At 44.1% G+C, this 25,350-nt stretch overlaps 1 protein-coding gene across 2 annotated transcripts in view; it reads right to left on the reverse strand.

Moving 5' to 3' along the window:
• Positions 1-19,836, reverse strand: part of LOC138284187 (ras-related and estrogen-regulated growth inhibitor-like protein) — a 36,500-nt gene extending 16,664 nt beyond the window's left edge. The window contains exons 1-3 of one of the 2 annotated variants that reach the window (XM_069222690.1): positions 19,652-19,836; positions 18,900-19,491; positions 17,737-17,790 (exon numbers count right to left, since the gene is read on the reverse strand). In XM_069222690.1, the coding sequence (XP_069078791.1) occupies positions 17,737-17,790; positions 18,900-19,047 (202 nt within the window). In that variant the 5' untranslated portion in view covers positions 19,048-19,491; positions 19,652-19,836. Of the gene's footprint in view, positions 1-17,736; positions 17,791-18,899 lie in introns of both variants that reach the window. The other variant, XM_069222689.1, reaches the window with a different exon arrangement.
• Positions 19,837-25,350: the final 5,514 nt, after the last annotated feature.

A 25,350-nucleotide genomic window follows, 5' to 3' on the forward strand; every position in this document is an offset into this window, starting at 1 on the left:
CATGTGGGACAAATCTGAATTCGGTCAGACGCCATACAACTGCCACTTGGATACTTTTCAGTCAGTGACCGTGAAGCTCTGGAGCAAAATGTTTTGAAAAAGTGCCCAAACTTTTTTGGGTGCCAAAACAACCACAGGAGTACCCTTCCAATGCTCCCAGAACCTGAGGGAGACTCTCCCCTGGACATTGGTGGGGGAACACTTACAGACTCTCTAGGGGTAAAGTAGAGAGCAACCGTAAAGTCCAGTCCAGGTCCAGCTGCCACTGGTCTACTGGGATTCTTCATCAGAATGTCCTCTTCAGCTTTTTTATGTTCCTGGAGCCACTCCAGGGATTAGCCTTATGATTGTTGGACACATATCTGTCCTTGGGTTTCAAGTGGAAAGGGAGCCTACCTTTTCAGGTCCTTCTCACAGGTCACAGAGTACAAGGATATCAGCTTCCGTTTGCCACATATCCTTTCACACGTTTAGCAGCATTTTGAGGAAGGCTTAGTAAGGGTCCAGCTTTGCAGGGTTAACCAGCCTGTGAGTGGGGGAGAGCCTAAGGTACACCTGGTGTCTCTCTGACCAATGGGGTAATTGTCCCCATGACCTGGCCTACATATCTTTTTAGTAGTTCCTGTTTATTTTAATGCAAAAAGGCCCAAAATGCAATGTGCCAGGTCAAATGCAAGATGGCAAAGATTTATGGGCACACTAAACTTGGGCTTTGAAGGATGGAGGTGTGAATAGGGAGTGTACTATGGTAATCCTAGCGTCTTCCCATATCTAACACTAAAATCCAGTTTGAGCCAGTAATTGTACTTGCAACAAATCCAGACACAGAAGTCCACAAATCAGTAAATCCAGAGACAGAATTCTGGTAGGACAAAAGCAGGGTCCTTTAGCAAGAGGATACACAAGCATTGTCTTGGTATTCTGTTTGCTACCTCTGAAGGGTGCAAAACTTTTACATTTGCTTCAGACAGACCTGTCCTAGACTTGACACTGCATATTCTATTGACCCTAGAGAGTTCCCCTCTGTACATTCTTGTGAGCCTACTGTGTGCTTCAGGAAATAATTTTACACCTCGTCCACACCTCTTCTAAAAACCCAACTTCACCACTGAATCATACTTTTATAATTATTAAAGTAGAGGTTTAATTATTTTCCTAGCTAGTCCCATTCCTGAGATAATATGTTAGTATTTAATCCTTACTCTGGTTCTTTACATAGGACAGATAGGCCTTCCACAGTGAATATAGCATTTAGAGCCTTCTCACTGTAGGAACATGGTAACATTACTTTTGTACATGTCCACATTTAAATAGGTTATGCTAACAGTGTTTTTATAGCTGGCTAATCGCCAATGAGGATATCCTGGCAATTAGGTGGGGGAGGCCAGGGCTTACTTGAAAAGTCAGGTCTTCAGCTTTTTGCAAAAGTCAAGAAGAGAGGTGCAGCCAATGATGGGTTGTGGAGGTTTGGTCTAGGCTTTAGGAGCCAGGTATGAGAAGGTGCGGCCCCTGCTTTTGTGAACACGTAAGGTGTGTGCTAATGAGAGACTGGCAGAGGGAAGGAATCAGAAAGGTTTGTTAAAGTGAATGTGGCTTTGTAGGTAGGCTGGGCCTGTCTTGTAGAGTGCTTTGTAGGTGTGATTGAGGAGTCTGAAGTAGGTGTGCTTGTGTTATCAGGAGCTAGCAGAGTTCTCTAAGGTGTGATGCCGGCCAGGTGGGGGAGGTTGTTGACTAGTCTGGCTGCTGCATTCTGGACAGTCTGCAGTCTTCTTGTGAGCTGGTTGGTTATCCCTCCATAAAGGTGTCCTCATAGTCTAGACTTCTGGTGATGAGAGCTTTGGTGATCGTTTTCTTGGTGTTGTCTGGTAGCTTCTTGAAGATTTTTTTCATCATCCTTGGGGTGTTGAAGCAGAACAAGACCACTGCGCTGACTTGGGTGGTCACGTCTTATTTGTTGTCTATGATTAATCAGAAGTTTCTCGCTTCCGAGCATGGCGTGGAGGTGGGTCTAAGGTCTGTAGGCCATCAGGTGGAGTCCCATGGTGAGGTTGTCTTTCCCAAAGATGGGTTCCATCCAGGTGGCCACTTTGGTCATGCACCTGGTGAACTTGTTCCTGGTGCTGAGTGTTTTGTCCAAAAGGGACAGTATGAGTGGTTAGTAAGTGGGAATATTTATATTGTGGGCTCAAATCACTATGACAAGAGGAGTCATTTAGATGTTGAAGAGCATTGGGCTGAGTGAGGAGCCCTGCAGGACTCCGCAGATTTGATCTTGTGATTTAGAGGAGCAAGGGGACATATTCCACTGAGGAAGGAGCAGATTCATTTGAAAGCATGTCCCTGGATACCTGCTTTGTGGAGTCAACGGATTAGGATGGGATGGCAAATACCATGCACCCCACCTTGTGAGCTACAAGGCCTAAATAGGTTTGACTTACTAACAATTAAAAGGGATGTTTTACCTCTTTAAAACAGCTATTTTAGCAGGTCGTGCTGCAGGTTTTACAATATAAAAGGCTATAATGGTAGGCCTGAAGCCATGTTTCCCTTTGTCACACTAATGGATGGAACAATAAAAGCTGCAGTCCATAGGTGACTTTTTCCCCCCTATGCTATAGGTGTATTTTCTGCACATATACTGTGGTCTTGTATGAAAGGTAAGTAAATACGCCAATCATATATTAGCCAATTTCTACGTTTTACATGTCACAGCACATACACTGTGTACTGGATAGCAGTACTACAGTGTGAAGGGTCTAAAAACCAGCAATACAATTCAGCAAAACTTGGTTGGACCATGCAAAAAACAATATATCTGAAACATTTCTAAAATGACACCCAGATGTTCAAAAATAAAACTACAGAAAAGGAATTGTCATATGAGCTGGAATGAAAGGAAATTTAGATTGCCATGATCCAATGACCGCAGAAACAGTCACACACTATTGAGTTTATGAGAAACTAGGCACTGTTACTCCACTTGTAGAAGGGTTGGACATTTTTTTCATTATCACAATGACAGACTATCCCAGACTGCATCTGCATAGCTATTAAATCCAACAGAAGAAAAATAAAACGTTTGGCTTTCTAAGCAAATGTTTCAGCTTCAGGGACATGAGAGGGTGATGTTACACACTTCTATAAAGTTTAGGGAAAATGCTATGGATTTCAGGGAAATCTCAATCCATAGCAGGATCTAATTTGGTTACCAGTCAGTGAGAGGTGAGAACACATGAAGCTAATTATTCTTCATTAAAAAGCTTTCTTGCATTAGACACTGGTCAATTACTTATTACTAAGATGTAAAAAGATTTGTTTATAATAGCCCAAATTCTCTGTTATGTAGTATTAAGGCTTGCAGCTTCTGTTTTGACAACTGGGCCACTTACATTTATTTCACAAGCGGGGAGAGAGAAAAGTTGACCTGGTAGTTATAAACATTTCCAAAATCAGTGTGTCTGGTGGGGATGGAGTGTAGTTGAAGTATTTATTTTATAACCACCTCTGCCATTGACTGCATTGTGGAGGAAATCACATTAATACTTTGTGTGTATATTAGACCTGACCCTTTTTGCAGGGATATCCCCAAACGTTTTGCCTTCTTACTCCTATTTTTTCTGACCTGTTTTTGCAAGCTTTAGGACTCTGGGCACACTACCACCGCTGACCAGTGCTAGGGTGCAAGTGCTCTCTGTCTAAATTGTATTGGTGATTTGTTTATCCATGATTGGCATATCTGATTTACTAGTAAGTTCCAAGTATAGTGCACCATGTGTGCCCAGGGCCTGTAAATCAAATGCTACTAGTGGATCTGTAGAACTGATTGTGCCACCCACATGAGTAGCCCTGTAAACGCATCTGCAGTGTCTGGGTGGGCAGTCTGAAACTGCCATTTTGTCCTGGCAAGTGCACAATCTTGCCAGGCCCAAACCTTCCCTTTTACTACATGTAAGCCACTCCTAAAGTAAGCACAAATAAGCCCCGTGGGCAGGATGCAGTGTATTTGAAAAAGTAGGACATGTGCTGGTGTGTTTTGCATGTCCTGGTAGTGAAAGACTGCTAAATTCGGTTCTTACTATTGCAAGACCGGTCTCTCTCATAGGGTAACATGGAGATTTCCTTGAAATACCTTTTAAGTGTAATTTCCCATTGGGAGCAAATGACGATATGGAGTTTGGGGTCTCTGAACTCACAATTTAAAAGTACATTTTTTGGTGAAGCTGGTTTTTGAATTGTAGGTTTGCAAATGCTACTTGTAAAAGTAGGCTTTTTGTTGCCTAACCATTCTGTGCCTCTGCCTGTTTGTGGAATACATGTCTGGGTCAGGGTGACATTTGGGCTGTCTGTGCGGTCACTCTACACAGTCACACAAAGGGAGGTGAGGTGTGCCCTGCGTATCCTGATGGCCCATCACCAGGCTGATGAGTCGTCCTTACACCAATCTGTTTCCAACCCCCTGGAGCGTGTCTAGGGCCAGGACTGGGAAAGACAGGGTCTTGTGCACTACAACGACTTCTCTTTGAAGTTTGTCTACTTCAAAGACAGAAATGGGTAAAAGTACTGGACCTCTGACACCACAAAGTTAGAACACTTCTGGACTGAGGACATTCTGCCAGGAAGAAGAGCTGGATTCTATAAGAGGGACTGCCAATCTGCCTGTTGCTTTGCTGTGCTGGTCTGCTGCTTGCTGCTTCTGTCCTGGGAGTGAAAGGACTGGACTTTGCTTTCTACATCCTGCTTTCCAAGGATCTCCATGGCCCTAAACTGAGTTTGCCTCCTATTAAGAAGTCTCAGGCCCATCAAAGACTTCACCTACTAGCACCTGGACTCTCTTGTTGAGAGTCTTGACTTATCAAGGGGAGCCAAATCCAGTTCCTGGGCCCTTGGATGTGAGCTCTGGTGCAACCAAAAGAAACTAAGCACACCAACTCCAGAGTGACTTCAGAACCTGCGTCACTCTGCAACTCTGCACCGTCGTCTGCACTGGAGTCGTGGTCACCTTTGAGTGCAGCAACCGCATCCTGCAACACAGGCCCCACACCGCCGCAGCACCTTTGAAGTCCCGCCACAGTGTGAGTTCCGTGTGCTGTCACCGACGCCCGTGACACCCGACTCCGATGCAGCACCTGTGGCCCCGTGGTGTGATCGCGACACTGCAAAGTTAACACCTTGCTTCTTGACCTGCTGGATTCATTGGCCCCACCCTGTCATAAGGAACTAGCGCCTTGCCACTGACACTGCATCACCTTCCCTGCACCCGTAAGGAACTGATGCCTTCCATGCCTAGCAGTAAGAAACTGATGCCTCATCTCACCGGTAGCAGTATGGAACTGGCACTGCACCGGCTCCAGTGATGCCTCACCTCCCGACAGGTTGCAAGCCACTGCCAACTAGAGAAGGTAATGACCGTATGACAAGAACAAGAAACAAGGAGGGAATTTGGTCAGCCACTTTCAGCCTTTGCTGCTTTAGGTCAGCGCCTTCAGCCATTGTTTCACTGAAGTGTCTTACATATTGAGATTAGCCCATGGGAGTTTTAAGGAGTTTAATATTTTGGTGCCTGGCAAACAAATTAATCTGTGCGCAGCATGAGTCCATGATCTGTTTACTAAGCAACCTAGGGGGTGTGGGCATCTAACACAGTACTCCAACTAGGCTGGAGTCTGTTATACTTCTGCTCATGTTCTGGAGGGGAACGAGTTGCCTGCAGGCAGGTAAAATGCTAAAAAAAAAACACTAGAACACTAATCAAGTTGATGGCAATACCTTAACATAAAATGGCCACCATTTGAATGTGATGACATGGGCCTCATCCATGGGAATTTCCCTTACAATCCAATGGCTGGCATTTGACTCCAGCCGGTGGCTTAACTATAGTGCTTCCTTCTGGAAGAAAAACTCATAATTATCGGAAGTATTCAAAACCCACAAAAAAATATGATGTGCCTGAGAGAGGGGCTTGATAAAAAGAACACGCCCGCCTGGTCCCAAAAAGACCAGTAGGTCTCAGAACACTAAAACTGCTGGAACTGTGTTTGGTTTTTACTGCACCCAGTAAAACGTAGAATCATGTAATTGTGCACCAAGAAATCAACAGGTATTTCCGGAACAGGGTTACCGTTTCATTTGTGTTTAGGCCCATAGTGCATTTTGACTTCTGCACTCTTACTGCTAGAGCAGATACAGCTGTGCAGTTTGCTTCAGTAGATGTGGTTATGCCCTTGGTACAACATGTGAGTCCAGGTGCAGAGTTGGCTAAATGTGACATGAAATCATGCTTTTGGCTACACCCAGATCACCCTATGGATTTTTCTTAGTTGGGTATACAGTTTGAGAATCCGTTGTATGTTGACAAAGTGTTGTCAATGGGCTGTGTGATTTCCTGAAAACTTTTAGAAACGTTTAGTACTTTTTTACAGTGGTGTTTTACATTCAGGACATGTCGTGAGTTGGTCACGTATTATTTCGATGATTTCTTGTTTGTTGGGGCAGGTGGTACAAATGTGTGCATGAGAGCAATGCAAGGTTTTCAGAGCATGGCGAAAGAACTGCGTGTTCCATTGGCACCTGAGAAGACTGAGGGCTCGAGTACCTGCTTGTTTTTTTAGGTATAGAAATTGATACCGCAAGCATGGAGGCCAGGTTACCTCAGCAAAAGGTCAGGGAGATGGCGCTTCTGCTAGAAGAGGCGACTGCAGCACATAAGCTTCATCTGCATCAGATTCAGCAATTGCTTGGTCACCTTAATTTTGTATGCCGAGTTGTGAAAGCAGGTAGGGCTTTCTGTCGCCGCCTTAGCTTTGCCATGGAAAGGGCAAATCTGCTGCACCACAGGATATGGATTTCAGCAGCAATACGTGCAGACTTGGAAGTTTGGTTGATGTTCCTCAAAGGAATTAATGGTGTGACCATGTGGTCATTGAATGAGGACTTTGGTCGGTTCCAATTTTTTCAGGTGCTGCAGGATCTGACAGTGTCAGTCTGTTTTTGGAAGGAAGATGGTGAGTAGGGAAGTGACCCTCTAAGTGTAGGGTGGAGGATAGGCGCATTGCCTTTTTTTGAGTTTTTTTTTCCATTGCTGGTGGCACTTGCTGTTTGGGATGCGAAGCCATCAAACAAAACTGTGACTTTTCAATTGGATTACGAAACAGTGGTAGCAGAAAGGTCAGAATGCAAAGGACAGACAGCTTCTGAAATTATTACAGAGGTTTATCCTTGTTTGTTTGATATATAACATTGCATTTAGGGCGAAACATGTGCCAGGTGTGGACAATAACATCGCAGATGCATTGTCTTGTTCACAGTGGCAGAGATTCTGTGGTTTGGTGCCCAGAGCGGACTTGCAGAAAACTCAGGTACCGCAAGAATTTTGGGACCTAGGAGAATTAGAATTCTCAAGTTGGTAGAGAAATCTATTGCAGTGGATACTAACACTGCTTACAGGTGCATGTTGGAAGCATTCTTAAGCAGTGGTGCGGTGTACAGAAGTCAAGATGTTGGGGGCTAATAGCTGACAAGAAGATGTAGCTTGTTTCATCCTCATTAAAATAGATAGAGGCACTTCGACTATGACAATAGCAGGAAAAATGGCTGGGGTATATTTGTATGGAAAACTTTTCTGGGGTTACGAACTCACAGCAAGTGAAAAGAGAAGGACAATGTTCTGCGGGTGGGCCAAAGAAATTAAATTAGGGGATTTTCAGAGAGAACCAGTGTCCATGGAGAAGTTGGTGTTGTTCATTAAGGGGCTTTCAGGGGTTTGTTTTTCACTGTTTGAAAGATTATTGTTCAAGTTATGCATGTCATGGTTATTTTCTGGGGCTTTTCATGTTTTAGGGTTGTTGGGCAAAGGCAAAGATGTTGGCATAAAAGTAGAGAACATCATAAAGTCTGAAAATGTATTGAGATAATACCTTGCATGTTCCAAAACGGATCAAACTGATAAAGGTGCCAGGGTACTGTTCCACAAAATTGGTGGGTTAGTATGACCAGTGAAGGCTTGGCAGGATTTCAGGGCAGCGGAGGAGCTCAGGCTAGACAATTCTTTTGTCATGCAGATGGGTCTAGGCTACTAGTGTCACAAGTTTTAGAGGTCATGAGAGGATTTTATGTAAAATAAGGGAGACTCCTACAATTTTTGGCACACATTCTTTCAGGATTGGTGCTGCGTCAGAGGTGGCTAGCTTGGGTTTTCCTTGAGGGAGGTGATGAAGTTAGGCAGATGGTTATCTGACTGCTGCTTAGGATACATCAGACAATTGGATGAGCTTTAAAGTTTAGTTATTGTGTTAATACTTGTGCTTTCATTCTAGGTGGGACCATCCGTGGAGCTGTTTACTATATAGACTGTGGGACATTTGTCCATTAAATAGGTGGCAAATCAAGCAGAGAAGCATCCTTTTTGGGCAAAATTGGGATTTCAGATTTGATGAAATAAAGGTTGAATGGTGGGGTAGGGTTGGAATAAAGTAGGGTCAATTGCTGCCATGTTTGTCAAATCTGGAGTCGGTGAGAGTGTGCTTGGATGTTTTGGTTTTACATTTAGGTGAGAATGACCTGGTGCAATTATCGGGGTTAGGTCTATAAAGGAGATGAAGAAGGATCTTGACCTGATTGTTAAAATGTGATCAGAGATACATGTATTTTGGACGGCACTGTTGCCAAGAAGGATTTGGCGTGGGGCAGTGAAATACACAGGGGTGAAGAAAGCAAGGTAAAAAGTAAATAGGGAGATGAAGCGTTTTTATAAGACCAGGGGATTCGGTTGGTTTGAACACAAGGACATCAAAAAAGACTTCATGTCCCATGGGTAGGATGGGGTCCATTTATCCTTCATGGGGAAATTACATTTGTTGGAACTCAGAGAACAGTCAGCATTGGCTTTGGCAGTGAAGAGATGGTGTTAACAAATACAGGCTGTTAGGGAGACAGCCATCCTCTTGTTTGTGTCAATGCCTTGGGCAGGCTGTTGGGGTGACAACCAACAATTTTCTTTCAGATTTGGAGAGGGGACAGGAAAAACTCCTTGCCAGTTTTTTCCTGGTGGTAGAAATGGAGGAGCTTGCAACTGGCCAAAAGGGTTAGGGGCCTTGCAGGGTAGCCCTTGGCAGAGGGAATACAGGGGGAGCAGAGGTTGGATCATATGTGAAAGACAGAGAATGGAAGGAAAGGGAACGTAAGAAATAAATGTTTGGATGATGTCTTGGGGACTCTTTTTGTTGGAGGAGTTTAAGGGTGGGGTGAGGTCAGTAACAAATTGTGTTAGTGAGGCAGGTTTTTGATCACTTGTACGTTTAATAAGTTCCTAATCTTCATACATGTCCTAATAAAGTGTTTTTGTGTTCTCACTTGGCCTGGTTATTCTGAGTCGTTTAGCCCAAAGCCCCAGACGCTCGTTCACATGTAAAGACAGGGGTAACCACAAAGGACTTGTGCCCTCCAAAAGAACTGTGGAGAAGCAATACATCCACTCAAAATTCCTTCAGGACTTTAAGTGGAGTGGGTCCCGCCAGATCTGAGCACCAACAGTAATTAACAAGGGTGACTGAAAAAGGTCATTTTTGAAGTTCTATATTTAGCCCTTTAATTAACCCAGCAGAAAGAAAGAACTCTGTTTGTCAGATCAGCAAAATTAAGTCAAATAAGATGAGTAATGGAAACAGATGTATTTCGTTTTTAATTGCTTGGATTCTCTTCCCACTCCCTGCAGCAGGACTGTGGCAGAATCTCAAAAGGAAAGAGCAAATGTAATTCTGAATATTTCTTAAATGGGAGATATTCCAGCGTCTCGGGAAGCACGCTGACTTTAACAATTTGTGATTCGAGATTCACTTGATTTAGGCCACAACCTTAATTACATAGGCCACACCCCTTGTAAATGACTCTTGGTCAGACAGTTTGGCCACGCCCTCTTTAGAGCCCCCCAGTTTTTATCCCACTTAAATCCCTATTCACTCATTAGTGTCAGTGTATCAGCTCACTGATTAATCCATCCTCCCGCAGCCACCTATTTATCTGTACACTTATTCATCCATCCACCCACCCGCTCTCCATCCATCTAGCCGACTTTCCCATATTGATCCATTTATTTACTACCCCATGAAACCAATCCCTACTTGGACATTCACTTACTCAATCATCCATTGAACAATACAGTGACCCACGCATCCACTTAACCATCCAACCAACCATCCACACACATGAAAGTTAATGCATTCACTCACCCATCCAACTGCATACCCAGTAAGACATTCACTCTTTCATCCATCTATCCTTCCAAGAAGCAACCCAAACAGGCATTCCACGAATGCATCGATCCATCCACCCACTCAACCATCCAAGCATCAAACCATTTATCCACTCGCTAGTTCAACCATACGCCCACTCACACATGCACATCATATATTGGCCCCTAAATCCAACTACCCTTTCACATCTAGACACACACACACTGGCCCATTAATACGAAACACTCTTGCTTATAAAATGAGCCAAACTATAGGCTTTGCCTAAGCTTGTTCCAGGTTTACATTTAAAAGTGTAATGTTTTTGTACACCTTTATATGTTTTTGGAAAATTATTGGCATATGCACTCAGCTCTTATCATATGATATAATGTTTCTGCATGTATGTAAAAGCAGACCTTTTTTGTTTCTTGCTAAGCATGGATTTTCAAAAGTACCTAAGCTTACTGCAATGGACTGCAATGAGGCATCGTGTACGACAGCGGCAACACTGTGAGAAGGCAACCAAGAGGTAACTCCCTGCCTCAAACCTTACTTGTGAAATAACAATGCACTATTTTCCATGACGTGGCGCAACAGCATCCCGATTCCAGAACAACTTCCGACATCTGTGTATCCTGTGCAGTACACTAACTGGAGCAAACTCCGAAGGTTTTTTTTTATATCACAGAATGTGATCTTAAACCCTAACATTAAAGATTCTAATTACTGAGAATCTGATTACCACAGACACGTTATAAAAGGTTATTTCTTTACTCAAGTGGCAGGGATTTCAGGCAATATTTTTAAATGCTGGAAGAAGTAATTTCTCTAAGCAGAAAAGTGAAAATAACGCCAATATTTTAGAAAAGAAATAGCGACTAAGTAAAAGCTAGTCATCCCCTGTGCCCTTTCATCCTCCTCTCATAGAGAGGCTCACCCAATGACAGAAGCATATGCAGACGTAGGTGGTACAGTGGGTGTGGGTGGCAGCCATTGCACCTATGTCTGTCCTTGCCCTTATAAACGTGTCCTCTGTTAAAAAGCAGCCACGGCCTTTCCCCTGCCTCGGCCTGAATGCCTTTGCGATAGTTCCCTCACCTATCTTGGGCATAAGAGGCAGAGAGTTTCTGACAGCAACAAAAATGCTTCCTCTCCCATGCTGGAAACAGACTACAAGTCATCGCGTGTACAAGCCCGAAGAAAGCAGTACAAAGCCACCAGCAGCAGGTGGCATTTTGGATAAATGAGGGGCAGGGGAGATTAAGAGCCAAAGAAGTTTGAAGATTTGTCCAGGTTTATGAGTGAGCGTGCAAGTGCGCGTGTATGTGCACATGTGAGTGTGGTCAACATTAGCTGTTTAAGGGCACCCAGGTCACTGGTTTCTAGTGGCAACCATTGGGCCATATCAGACGCCATCCCAGGGATGCTGGTGGTTATCAGTGTCATAAAAGTGGCAGCTCCAGACATAATGGTGCCTCTGACATAAGGCTGTATTGTTATTATGGTGGCAACAACTGCATATTCTGTGAATGCTTGAAATATTGTAGCACTCACAAGCATTATGATGGTCAGCCTTGCAACAATGGCAACCCTGTCAATTGTGGGTATCGTGGATATATTTGTACTCTGGCAACATTATGGCACTCCTTGCATAATAGTGTTTGTCACATATTGTAGACTCCTTTGTACAGCGTGAGCAACCTTTTTATGGTAATTATCTCTTGTCATAAGGATGACCATCCCAAGCATAATGGTGATTAGCTCTGATACAATTCGTTCATCTTTTGTGTAATGATGGCCATCCTTATGATAACTGTCGCCAAGACATATGTGTGGGATGGCTGGCACATTGCAGGTATTATTGGAATTTTAGAGTTCATTCCTGGCCAAACCAGGCATACGGCTCATTATAAATGGAATTGTGGGGATACTTAGCTTATTCTGAATATCCTTTGTGTATTGATGGCCATCAGAGTTACAGCATTGACTAGACTTGGCAGAAAGACTGCACAGAGTAATGATGGTCACACGTAGCATATGGTGGGCATCTTTGGGCTCTGGTGGGCAACATCATTCTTGTGGAAGCATTTAATCATCAGCATCCTAGTACTGCTATCAGGCTAAAGCCTGTAATATCGGAGTAACCTAGAAGACATGCCAGTGTTCTGAATCCAGAAGATATCTATTCTCTGGAGAGTAGCTCCAGTGTTTCAGCCTGTGAGAGCTTTCTAACCTGGAGAAAGCTCCATTGTTCACAAACTGAGACTGTGAGATCCATGTAACTTTTGACATTCCACCCTGCCTCCTTCATAGTATAGGACTGAGAGGCAGCTCAGAAAGGGAAAAATAAAAAAAATGAAGTTGAGGGGAAGATGATACACGTAGCCACGGAATACGATAACTGTGGATTTTAAACCAATTTCTAGAGACAGTGTGCTGAAAATCGTGGACTGCCAATCTTGTGTGGCATACCCTAGGAGTAAACGAATATGAGGGTTGTGTCGCTTGACATAACTGTCTGTAAATCTCTGACTTTTTAGCGGATTTGTTTTTAAATTTTCACTGTTTTGGTCAGTTTTTCTTGACAGCAGAATCCATCCTACCCCATCTCTTGTGAGAAGTCAATCTAGGAGGCTATTTACGCCCGCTCCTTTTCAGAGTTTACCAGCTGTCAGTGAATAATGTGACAAATTATAATAATGCAGAGTACAGTTTTAGTTCACTCAGTACAATTTAATCTAAGAGGTATAACGTGAACTATATAAAAAGTAGCCATCATTTTGAGTAAATGCATACTAAAATTACTGTCACTTTTCTTGAGAGTAAAAAAAACTTATTGTTTTATCATACATGGCTGGACTGACATAAAGGGCAATTTGGCAGCGTCCGAAGGGCTGGTCTCACAGATCAGTATATTTGCTGTTATTTGACTGTTTGATTGCCTGCTTAAAGATCTGGTGGGGCAGTTTTTTATGTTGATTTCCTTTATATTACCACTTATATTACCACAAATATTCCCTGCTCAAACCTGCTGTCTCTCAAACTTGGCAAACCCCTTACACAGCTTGTCTTTACAAGTGTAAAACTGTCCTGATTTGCAAAAGATGGCCCCTTTTTAGATCAAAGCCTACCAGTCAGCACAGCTGTTTCGTATGCTAATTACATCTTAGGAACATTGGGACAGCTTCCCTGGGAGTGCATTCTGCCCACTGCTTACCATTGGCTTTTTGGCTTGTAACTCGCATGTTCTTGCTTTCTATTTGTGGCTTTATTTTTTTAGGCTATCCAAATGGACTTTGTCCCTTCTCTTACCCAAAGCTTATTTACAGTATCCTTTTGAGTGCCCTCTTTCTAGAAACAGGCCTTCAATCTTTGTACTTATCTTCTCATATTTGTTGTACATTCAAAGACAGAGGTCAAATTGCCTGGCTCTGTCTTCGAAGGAAGCTTGGTGTTTACTTTTCTTTCTCTGACTTTAAACTGAGAGGATTTATGTGACAATCATACTGGCTACTGGGGGATAGTTCTGAAGTTTGGTGGAAAGAAATAATTTAATACCATCAAAGCAAATCAATACACTAGCTGATGACATTTCCACATATTATAGTTTGTGTGTTGTATACTTTTATCAGTAAAACTGTATGTCTGTGCAAATGTAATGGTCAATTCAATATGTTGTCTGTAATGGCAGTGCTCTACCACACCACACATACTCCACTTTACACCATTCCACTCTAATCTGTACCACTCCACACCACTGCACTCTACTCTGCATCACTCCACACTATGCCCCTCCAGTCAACGCTACTGCATCACTGTACTCTATTCTGCACCATACCACTCTACGCCACTCCACACTACATCTTTCTATTCTGTGCCTCTCTATTCTGCATCACTCTAAGCCACTGCAATCTACCTCACTCTACTCTACACTACTGTGCTACTCTAGTCTGCACCCTGCACCCTATACCACTGAACTCTATGCCAATGTACTGTACTCTGTACCACTCCACTCTATGCCATCCACTCTATATCACTCTAATCTACTCCACACCACTGCACTCTGACATTATACTGTATGCTGCTGCACTCTACCCTACACCACTTTACCCTACACCATTCCACTCTACACCACTTCACTCTACTCTGAAACAATCTACCCTGCACATTCCACTCTACACCACTGCGATCTATGCTGAGACACTCCACTCTGTGTCACTCTACTCTAGTGCACTCTACTCTAACCACTGCACTCAATACCAATGCACTCTACACCACTTTACTCAAAAACAATGCACTCTACGCCACTTCACTCTATGCCAATCAACTCTATGCCACTGTCCTTTACTCTGCAACACTCTAGGACACTGCACTCAACACCATTCTACTCTACGTCACTGCACTCTGCACCAACCTGTTCTACTTTGCACCACTGTATGCCACTGCACTTTACTCTAATGCACTCTATACTAATGCACTCTATGCCACTCTAATATACATCACTGAACTCTCAGAGTCCACTCTGCAACATTACACTCTATGCCACTGAAATCTATGCCACTCTAATCTATGCAACTGCATTCTATGTTACTTCACTCTACTCTGCACTACTCTATGTCAATGCCCTCTATGCCACTACACTCTATGCCACTGTACTCTGCATCACTCCACTCTACGCACTGCACTCTACGCCACTCCACTCTAAGCCACTCTAACCTACTTGGCACTACTGCACTCTACTCTAGGCCACTGCACTCTATATCACTCTCTTCTACTCTGCACTGTTCCACTCTACGCCACTCCACGCTACTGAACTCTACAACACTTTACTCAAAACACTACATTCTATTCCACTGCACTATATGCCACTATACTCTACAAACTCTACTTTATGCCACTCCACTCTACACCACTGCAGTCTATGCCATTGCTCTCTATGCCACTGCACTCTACGCCACTCTATTCAACTTTGCACCACTGTACTGTACTCTATGCCACTGCTCTTTACACCACTTTATGATGCACCACTCTATGCCACTGCACTCTGCATCAGTGCATTCTACATCGCTGCACAGTAAGGCACTCTGTTCTTCAACGCTCCACTCTCTGCAACTGAACTCTACACCACTGCACTCTATGCCAGTGAACTCTATGCCATGGCACCACTCAACTCTACATCATAGCACTCTACGCCACTCTAATCTACTGTGCACCACTGTATACTCTACAACCTTGTACTCTAGTCTCCACCACTCTATTCTAGGTCAATGCACTCTACTTTACTATGCACCACTTCATTCTTCACTACTGCACTCAACACTATTCCAGTCGAGGTCTCTCCACTCTACACTAGTGCACTCTATGCCACTACTCCATGCCACACTGCACTACCATACAGCACTCCACCCTACCCTGCACTTCTCCGCTCTATGCCACTTCACTCTACTCTGAAACAATGTAATCTACACTACTACACTCTATGCCACTCTACTCTATACTGCACCACTCTACACCACTCTACATTACTGCGCTCTATGCCACTCTACTCTAAATCACTGCACCCTACCCAGTGTACTCTTCACCACTTCACTTAGAACCAATGCACTCTTCGCCACTGCACTCCACGCCAACTACTCAACCACTGCATGCGATGCAACTATACTCTACTCTGCAACACTCTACACCACTGCAGGTTATGCCACTCTACATCAATGGGCTCAATGCAACTGCACCATACCCCAACCTTTCTACTCTGCACCACTATACTGTGTGCCCCTGCTCTCTAGAGCACTCTACTCTACAACACTTCTCTATGCCACAGCAGTCTATACTACTCTGCACCACTGCACTCTGTGCCACTGTACTCTATGCCACAGCCTCTACTATGCACCACTTATCTCTACTCCAATGCGCTCTACACCACTACACTATACACCACTTGAATCTACGTTGCACTTCACTGCACTCTACTCTGAAACTACTCTATGCCACTCTACTCCACCCTGTGCCATTCCATCCTATGCTACTCCACTCAATGCCACTGCACTCCACACCACTAAAATCTACGATGTGCCACTCATCCTACTCTACACCATTCTACTCTGCACCACCACTCTACTACATGTCACTCTACTGTACATTACTGCAGAATATGCCAATGCACTCCACACCACTTTACTCAAAACCAATGCACTATAAGCCACTGCACACTATGCCAATCTACTCTTTACCACTGTACATAATGCCACTTCATTCTAGGCTACTCTACTCCACTCTATGACGTTCTACGCCATTAAACTCTACTCCACTCAATGCCACTCCACAACACTCTATGCCACTCTATGACACTATTCCACTCTACAGTGCTCTACACATCTCCCTCTATGCCACATTCACTGTATTCCACCCCTCAACTCTACGCCAGTCCAGTACTCCTCTCTACGCCACTCAACTTTGACACTGTCACTCCACGCTACAACACTCCAGTCTACGACACTCTATACCACTCCTCTAATATACACCTCCACTCTATGCCCTTCCACTCTATGCCAATCTACTCCACTCTACGTCACTCTACTCTACAACACTCCACTCTACACAACACCCTCTATGCCACTCCACTCTGCTCTACACCACTCCACAACACTCTATGGCACTTCACTCAATGACATTCTATTCCACTCTGACAATCTACTCCACTCAACTCTACAACACTCTGCTCCACTATACACCCTTGAACTCTACGACATCTACTCCCCCACGACACCCCACAACACTCTATGCCATGCCACTCGACACCACGCATTCTACTCTATTCAGCACCACTCCACGACTCTCTAAGCCACTCCATAACATTCCACTCTACTCCACGACACTCTACTTTACATCACTCCACTCCCGCCATTCTACTTTACACCACTAACTTTTAGCCATGCTGAACAGCTGCCAAGCTAGAGTACAGCATGGCTAAAACATATTGGCAAAGCCAAATGCTTTTGCATAGCAGAGAACTATTATCTTTGCCAATGCTTCTTTAGCTATCTGATTCGCTAATAGGGCTACTTTTAATTTGGTGCCAGGGCCTATTTTCTGTCCAAATCCGACCTGTCATCATATAATTATTTGCAATATTGTTTTGAAGACTTGCTGCAATAAAAGGATACCGTGTTTTTAGCATCAGTAACTAGTGTACCATCGTGGATTACACACCAATTTATTATGCAAACAGAGACACAGTATTGCCATTTCCTCCTATGTGGAATGTGATCAACTCTGCCTCGGATTTTGTGCTTGGGCAGCTTTCAAATTCCTATGGCCTTAGTGTGATGAGTGTGTACTATAATTAATTACCTTTTGCACGGCATATCAACATTAAATTCAAACCTGCAACAGGAACCCTTTGGGGGGAAAAACACGTTGAAAGCTGCAACAATAAATGGAAAACTGGATATAATGAGATCTGGACACAATTAAATCATGTTTGAGGGAAATGTGAAAAGTTATAACATACCCAAATCTCCATATTCCCCAATGAATCTTCGGGTTAGAAAACGCACTGTCAAAGCTGGGGAGAGACATAATATACATATATAAATTGAGCGCAAATGGATACATGGATTAAAATAAATTGTTACTTTACTGGCTTTTTTCTTGTATGAAAACGATGGCACAGAACAACAATGCCTACAAAAAAGCATTTGCCTACAATTAACTATCTGGAGCAAACTGCTGCCTGATTACAGATAACCGTGACATCTGCATGTACTCTGTACTCACGAAAACCTGCTTCAGAAAAAGATTGGGTCTACAGTGCACACAGCACAACCGTGAATCGAAAACGACTCTTAGGGAAATGGGGGTTATCAATTTTTAAGCAATACCATTTAAATGATTTTATAATTTGGCGTCCCACACCCTACCATTCCCGATCCATTCGATACCAAAAATGACCATACTTTAAAATAATGCTAAAATCTGACCAGGCTCCCTTGCTCTAAATAAACAGCGCTACTGTGTTCCAACTGGATGTACTCACTTAGCCAACCTCAGGAGGTAGGGGTAATTTTTGGGGTGTGGACCTTCAGTATCTGTAAAGAGCGCTGCAGGGGACGCATTAACCAAATGAGCTGCAACACTAGACTTTAGTACAGAAAGTGAACCGTTCTATTGTAGTAGTACCTCGGGCATCCACATTTCCCGAATTATCCATTAGTGACTGAACTACATATTTTTGTGGGGGAAGAAACCACACTGACACACGAAGCACAATCTATGCATTCTCTCACAGCCCACTGGAAGATCAAACCTAGGGCGCTGCAATCTCCTTTTGTCCTACTCTTACACATAGTGCACAGGCAAGCCCTTTTTCAAATAGATAATATACATTTTACAAAAAGTAGCCCTCTTACCCACTGCACACATTTTGCAAATAGACACATTTTATTTACATGGCACACACCACAGTGTAGTCATTTGGCAACTGAACATTAGATGCCATCATTCCCCAACCCAACTCAAAGGCACACATATTTACCCCTGGATGGTGACAAGCTGAGTTAGAAAGATGTGAAGCTTTCACCTCAGGTTTCAACAAATATCTGCAGCAGAAATTGAACACCATGAGCGGCCGTGTCATCGACAGCACAACAGCAGCCCGGCTTTTGATTCTCATACCTGATTTGCCCACGCTATCTGCCCCCATCACCAGCACGTTTGCCTCGAGCTTTAAGGGAGCGGGTCCGGTCATCTCTGCGGGGCCGGAAGGGGGCTGGTGGTCGGGGTTGAGGCTGAGAGATCTGCGGAGGGGAATCCTTAGCACCATTGGTGAGACCTTTCGGTAGCTGTTGCCAGTAGGGTAGTGGGCTTTAGGGACACGCTCTCCCTTTCTCTCTGGTATCACCCGTGGGTGCTCTCGGATGGAGTCTCCTATCTCTGGGCGCCGTAGGCTTCAGGGCACACAGCCCGTCCTTTGAAATTTTTCACGGCTGCACCTGCTGTCGCGGCCAGTTCAGAGTTACGTGGCTTTAATATGTGGGTAACACACACTGGAACACTCTCTCTTATCTCCCTGGACGCACAGGACAGGAGCCACTCTTATCGCGGGTCCACTCGTCTCGTCTGGGGCTCTTAGTTGATGTCTCTGTTTCTTGTTTCCTCCGGGGTTTTTAGGGCTAGGTTGTCACTCGCGTACTATCTACGATCCCTCTTTTTCTGAAATCCTCCGGTGGTCGCGCGTTAAAATATGTGATTTCACTTTTTAACCACTCTTGGTTCCCAGATTTGAAAAGAGTGAATTATTTGTCCTTTAACTCTTTTCTGTGGCTAAGCGGCTCGGCCACAGTTTCAGATTCTGTGGTCTTTAATTCCTTTTTCGGTCCACATATGGTTCAGCGCTGGAACACTTATGTCTTTCATTCAAAGCTGACCTGTCTCCGTTTTTTTCTATGGTCAGTCTTCTCAGGCTTCAGAAGCCCCCTCTCCCTTTCGCTCCTTCTTCTGGAGTCTGTTATACCGCCGACCCCGCTGGACTTGCCGCGCTCTGCAGTGGTCCCCTGTCCGTCCTCCCTTCTGTGTATTGCAAGCTTGCACTGGCTCCGCCGCTTCCCTATCTGCTAGATAATAGACTTGCTTGGATTGTACCATTCCACACAAAATAACGAGGTGGCGCTAAACCAAAGGCAGTTGTGTTTCGAAACATATATTGTCAAATTGTCAGTTACCACAACCATGTGGCGTTACATTCACATTAGATAAAACACATTAAGAATACATAAAAATAATGCTTGAGCAATTAAAAAGTACATTTTGTTTAAAGTTAAATGTACTATGATAAACGGTGGTAGAGTCCGCATACATCCGTCTAAGCAACACGTGCTTTTGTTATGCTGGGAACTAGGGCTTCTGTGATTGGCCACTACCGTGCGAGCCATAAAACAAACACTGGCAAAACCAATGAGTCTCGACTATGTAACAGCTATTGACTTTGCCAATGTGTTTTAGCCATGTTGTACCCCAGTGTGGCTGCTGGTCAGCATGGCTAAAAGTTTGTGACATAGAGGAGAGCGGTGTAGAGTGGCGTGGGAGTGGCGGGGCACAGAGTGGAGGGCTGCAGAGTGGTGAAGAGTATCATGGAGTATCATAGAGTGGAGTGGCATAGAATGGAGGGGCACAGATTGGTTTAGAGCGACATTGTGTGTTGTGGCATAGAATGAGGTCAAATGGTGAAGTGGCATGGCGCAGAGTAGTACATCATGGACGGTCGTAGAATGAATGGTTGTAGATTGGAGGGTCATGGAGCGGAGTGGCATAGAGTGGAATGAAGAGGCATAGTTTGGTAAAGTGGAGTAGAGTTGAGTGGAATAGAGTGGAGCATGGTGGCATAGAGTGGAGGGGCATAGAGCAGAGTGTCAGAGTACAGCAGAGTGACTAGAGTAGAATAGTGTGGACTGGGTGTGTAGAGTGAAGTAGAGTGGAGGGACGTAGAGTGGCATAGCATAGAGTGGAGTAAAGTGTCACTGAGTGGAGTAAAGTGCCATAGAATGGGGTGGTGTGGAGTGTCATAAAGGAGACTGCTGTAGGGTGTTGTGGAGGGTCTTAGAGTGGAGAGTCATAAAGTGGAGGGTTGTAGAGTGGAGTGGTGTGGTCTAGAGTGAAGTGACTTAGACTAGAATAGAGTGGAGTAGAGGGGAATGAAGCGGAGTGTCAGAGTGAGGCGTCATAAAATGGCATAGAGTGGAGTAGAGTGGCGAAGAGTAGAAGGAGGTGGAGTGGAAGGGCATTAAGTGGCAGAGGGTGAAGTAGAGTGACAGAGTGGAGTGACATAGAGTGGAAGGGCGTAGAGTGGCAGATTGCCATAGAGTGGAATGGAGTGCCATAGAGTGGAGTGCAATAGACTGGAGTAGAGTGGAGTCGCATGGAACAGCATAGATTAGAGCAAAGTGGCATAGATTGTCTCTTGTTACAATAGTGTAGAGTGGTGTGGAATGTCATAGAATGTAATGTCACTGAGTGTGTAGGAAAGTGCCCCTTTTTGATATAGTTACCTGCACTTTTTTGCCCAGTACGTGATGCAATTTTGAATAACAGTACACTGGGTTCCTGCTCTCCAGGTCCCCAGTGCCAGATCTCTTTCCCTAAAACTGTGCAATTGTTCCCCAATTGGCAATACCTTTGGCCCTTTATACGTCCCTAGTAAATGGTACTCCTGGTACCTAAGGCATGAGTACCAAAGAGGGTCCCCAGGGGCTGCAGCATGAATTGTGCCACCATCAGGGACCCTTCACTTAGCATAGGCAGAGTGCCATTGCAGGTTGCGTGTCTTGGTGCAGCTAAAAGTGAAAACACGACATGGCACACAGTCTGTGTGCTATGTTTCCTAACACTGCATGCAATATATGTAAGTCACCCCTGCAGCAGGATTTACAGCCCTAAGGCAGGGTGTATTATATTACATGTGAAGACATATCTGCAAGAGCAGATAAGCCCCTGCTATGTTTTTGTTGATTTTTAGACATAGTGAGTGAACAGGGAAGCCATTTTAAGTACATCTGCTGGACACTGATCTCTACGAGTTCCCCAGCTACACGATGGCTTCACTGAGAATAAGGATATTTGGTATCAAACAACTCATATTAATAAACCCTCACTTATGCCAGTGATGGGTATATCAATACATGCACTCAGAGGGCACCTTAGAGTTGCCCCCTGAAAACCTACCAACTACCAGTGCGCAGACTGACTAATTTTAGCTAGCCTGCTACCACCAGACACAATTTTGACCCCCAAAGATGACAGCCTTTGCTCTCGGGCAATCAGAAAGAAAAGCCTACACTGGGAGAGGTGTTTATACACCCTTCCCAACAGGATAACCTGCAAATCTGCATTCCAAGGAAGGGGGCTTCAAAGAAGCTTACCGCCCCGGTATTCAGATCTGGTTTCACTCAAAGGAGAGATGCCGACCCCCCTGCCCCAGGGCACATTTGGCAACTGGACAGGCGGTAAATATATTATTCAGAGATGTGGGGCTACCCCTTACGTCAGTCCTACTCCTAAGGTTTGCTGCCTGATGTGGACACAACATTTAGAAATGTGCCATCTTGGTGTTGTCATATTTAGGAACTCTGGGGCAGGGCTATGCCAGCTCCCCACAGAAAAAGTGGTCATATAGGGGGAATAGTGACCCCAGGGGTAAGTACCTCACCTAAATTCAGTATTTAGGGGAGCCCCTGACACCAGGAGATCGTATTCCTGCTGACCTACGAAGGACACCCAGGAGCCGCAACAGCAAAGCAAAAGGAAGACGTACCTTACTTGGCCTCAGCCCTGCCACCAGTCAGCTGATGTCGCTGATTTGTGTCAAAGTCGAGTCGTCCTGCAAGCTGCTGTGCCTCCAAAAGCCTGGGAGGACTGTCTGCCTTCAACAAAGACCCAGCGACTTTCCCTGGAGCTGCTACTCTTCATCTTGCAGGCACCCAAAGGGACCTGAGAGGACTCTGGACCGCAAAAACCTGACATCGGAAAGCACCACTTCACCTGTGCTGCCTAGCCCAAGTTGAAGTGGGCCAATGATGCCAAAGTAGCCCTCCAGAGACAGAGCCCACCTTGGACTTGCCCACTGTGAACTCACCAATGCCGCCTGTTACCTCTGCCCACAGGCCCCCTCAACCGTAAGTGCTCCCAGTGGAGAAAACCCAACACCTCAGGACACCTCTACACCTGCCGCCCCTGGCCCATGGAGATGAGGGCCGCAGGTGTCCCCCGTCCCCAAGCATCTCAAGACTTGAACTCACCTGTTGGTTCTCCTCGAGTGGACTCCCTATCCAAACCTGCGGCCTCTTTTCAACCGGACGCAATCCTCATTGACTAACATTGAGGACCCAAGGCCGTACTACACCTCTGCACCCAGTCGCCCCTGTGCTGCCCGGTGAGACCTATTGGTGTGGTCATGACCATTGCCCAATACTTACCTTAAGTCCAGGAGACTGGTCCCATAAGTCATTGTACTATACCTGAATGCAGTACTTGTTTTTCTCTCCATAGGATACCATTGCCGCTTCCGAAAAATACACTGTCAACTTTTGAAACCTGAAAGTATTTTTCTTGCAAAATGTATTTACCTGATCATATTGATTCTGGTGCCTAAATATATATTGTATTGTATTGTATTTTAATAGTATTTATATAGCACTTACTACCCCTGATGAGGCGTTAAAGCGCTTTTTGGCGAGTAGCATGCTACTCCAGAACCCAAGAGGAATTGGTGTCGGATTAGTATAGTGAAATATGAGTTCAGTTTTAGTATTTTTATTAGTTAAATTGAGCAGAGGATATGTGAGGTTATTAGTTAAATTTACTAGAGTAATGGAGGGATAGAGGAGGGAAGAATCCAGAAGTATTAATTGGGAGTTTATAATAATAGGATGAGGCTTGGGATGAGTAAAGGAGAGATGGAGCAGGGAAGAGTCTCTGGAAAGGGTTAGGTAGATCGTAGCATCAGGAGGGGTTTTGGATGAGTCAAAGGTGAGCTAAATGAGGGAGAATTTATTAGGGTTGTTTGGGAGATCATAGTAGTAAAGTGAGGTTTGAGTGAGCTAGATGTGTAAGAGGAGGGAAGAGCTTAGGCAGGGTTATTTTGGAGATGAAAGTAGTAGAATGGGTTTGGGATGAGTCCGAGAGGGTATGGAGGATAGATTGATAGAGACTTGACATATGGTGATGGGTAGACAAAGTAAAGCTTACAAGAGAGTACATTTATATTATGTTTATTTATTTATAATTTATATATATATATATATATAATATTAATTAATTATTATTTTAAAAAAACATTTTTTACTTTAATTTACATATTTATAATTTGAGTTATATTTATAGACTTTATTTAATTTATTTTTATTTATACACACACATATACCCACATATATATATATAAACGTATATATATATATATATATATAATTATTTTTTCACATACATATACATATTCAATCATGAGTAAATATACATTTGTTAAACAGGTTCAAAGAGTATGTGTGTAATTTATTGTTATGACATAGTAGTGATGCATATTTCCTAAAGAAATATACATTTCTATAATATACACAAATTCAGATTAAAAATATTTATCAACACAGGCATATACAGTCAATTGCTGTTTTAATATAGTGGTTCTGAAGGAAAGAGCCAACTCTTGAGAGTAGTCTTCTGAAGACAAGATAATTATCTGTGGATCTTATATTTGGGGGTAATGAATTCCATAGTTTGGCTAAGTATAAAGATACTTGTTATTTTTGCAAATTGGTGTAGATCTCTTTATTGAGCCGTATGTATCATTTATTGACTGTGTGCGTATTTGTAGATGTCTAACCCTCCTCTCTGAAAAGTCTAAGGCTGCTCAACCACACTACCCCCTAAAAAGAGCACCTTGGGATTGCTACAACAAGTCCCTGCCCACCGGTAAGGGAAACCCAGGACTCTTTGCACAATATATTTTGTTAGCAATGGGGTGTCTACTTGCCTGTGTTTTGCACCCTGTCCAAGTAGCGACCCTAATTCTTGTCAGGGTAAGGGAGTCACACAGCTAAGATAACGCCTAGCTTACCCGCCTTGGTAGCTTGGCATGAGCCATTCGGCTTATCTCAGAGGGAATGTGTAAAGTATTTGTATACACACAGCAACATAGTGAAAACACTTCAAAAGGACTCCACACCAGTTTAGGACAATAGCCAACATGTATCCAAATAAAACAAGAGCAAAACAACAAAAATCCAACATACACAAGTAAAGTTACATATTTTCAAAGATTAATTGTATGGTGTTGAGGAGGCAAGGCATCACTGGAGCCGGTGTGGCGTTGGTTCCTTACTGCCACCAGGGAGGTGAGGTGTTGGTTCCTTACTGCACAGCAGGGGAGGAGAGGCGTTGGTTCCTTAGTGCTGCAGGGAGGTGATGCGGCGTTGGCGGCAATTGTCAGTCCTTTGTGACAAGGAAGGGGTTGATGATTCCAGCAGGTCAAGACGTGAGGCGTCGACTTTGCGGTGACGCTATTACACCACAAGGCCACAGGTGGTGGGATGGAGTCGGTTGCATGGACGTCAGTGACACAGCACTCTGGACTCACCCTGTG

This window comes from Pleurodeles waltl, chromosome 3_1, assembly GCF_031143425.1.
Source record: "Pleurodeles waltl isolate 20211129_DDA chromosome 3_1, aPleWal1.hap1.20221129, whole genome shotgun sequence".
In the NCBI taxonomy this organism is placed as follows: Eukaryota; Metazoa; Chordata; class Amphibia; order Caudata; family Salamandridae; genus Pleurodeles; species Pleurodeles waltl.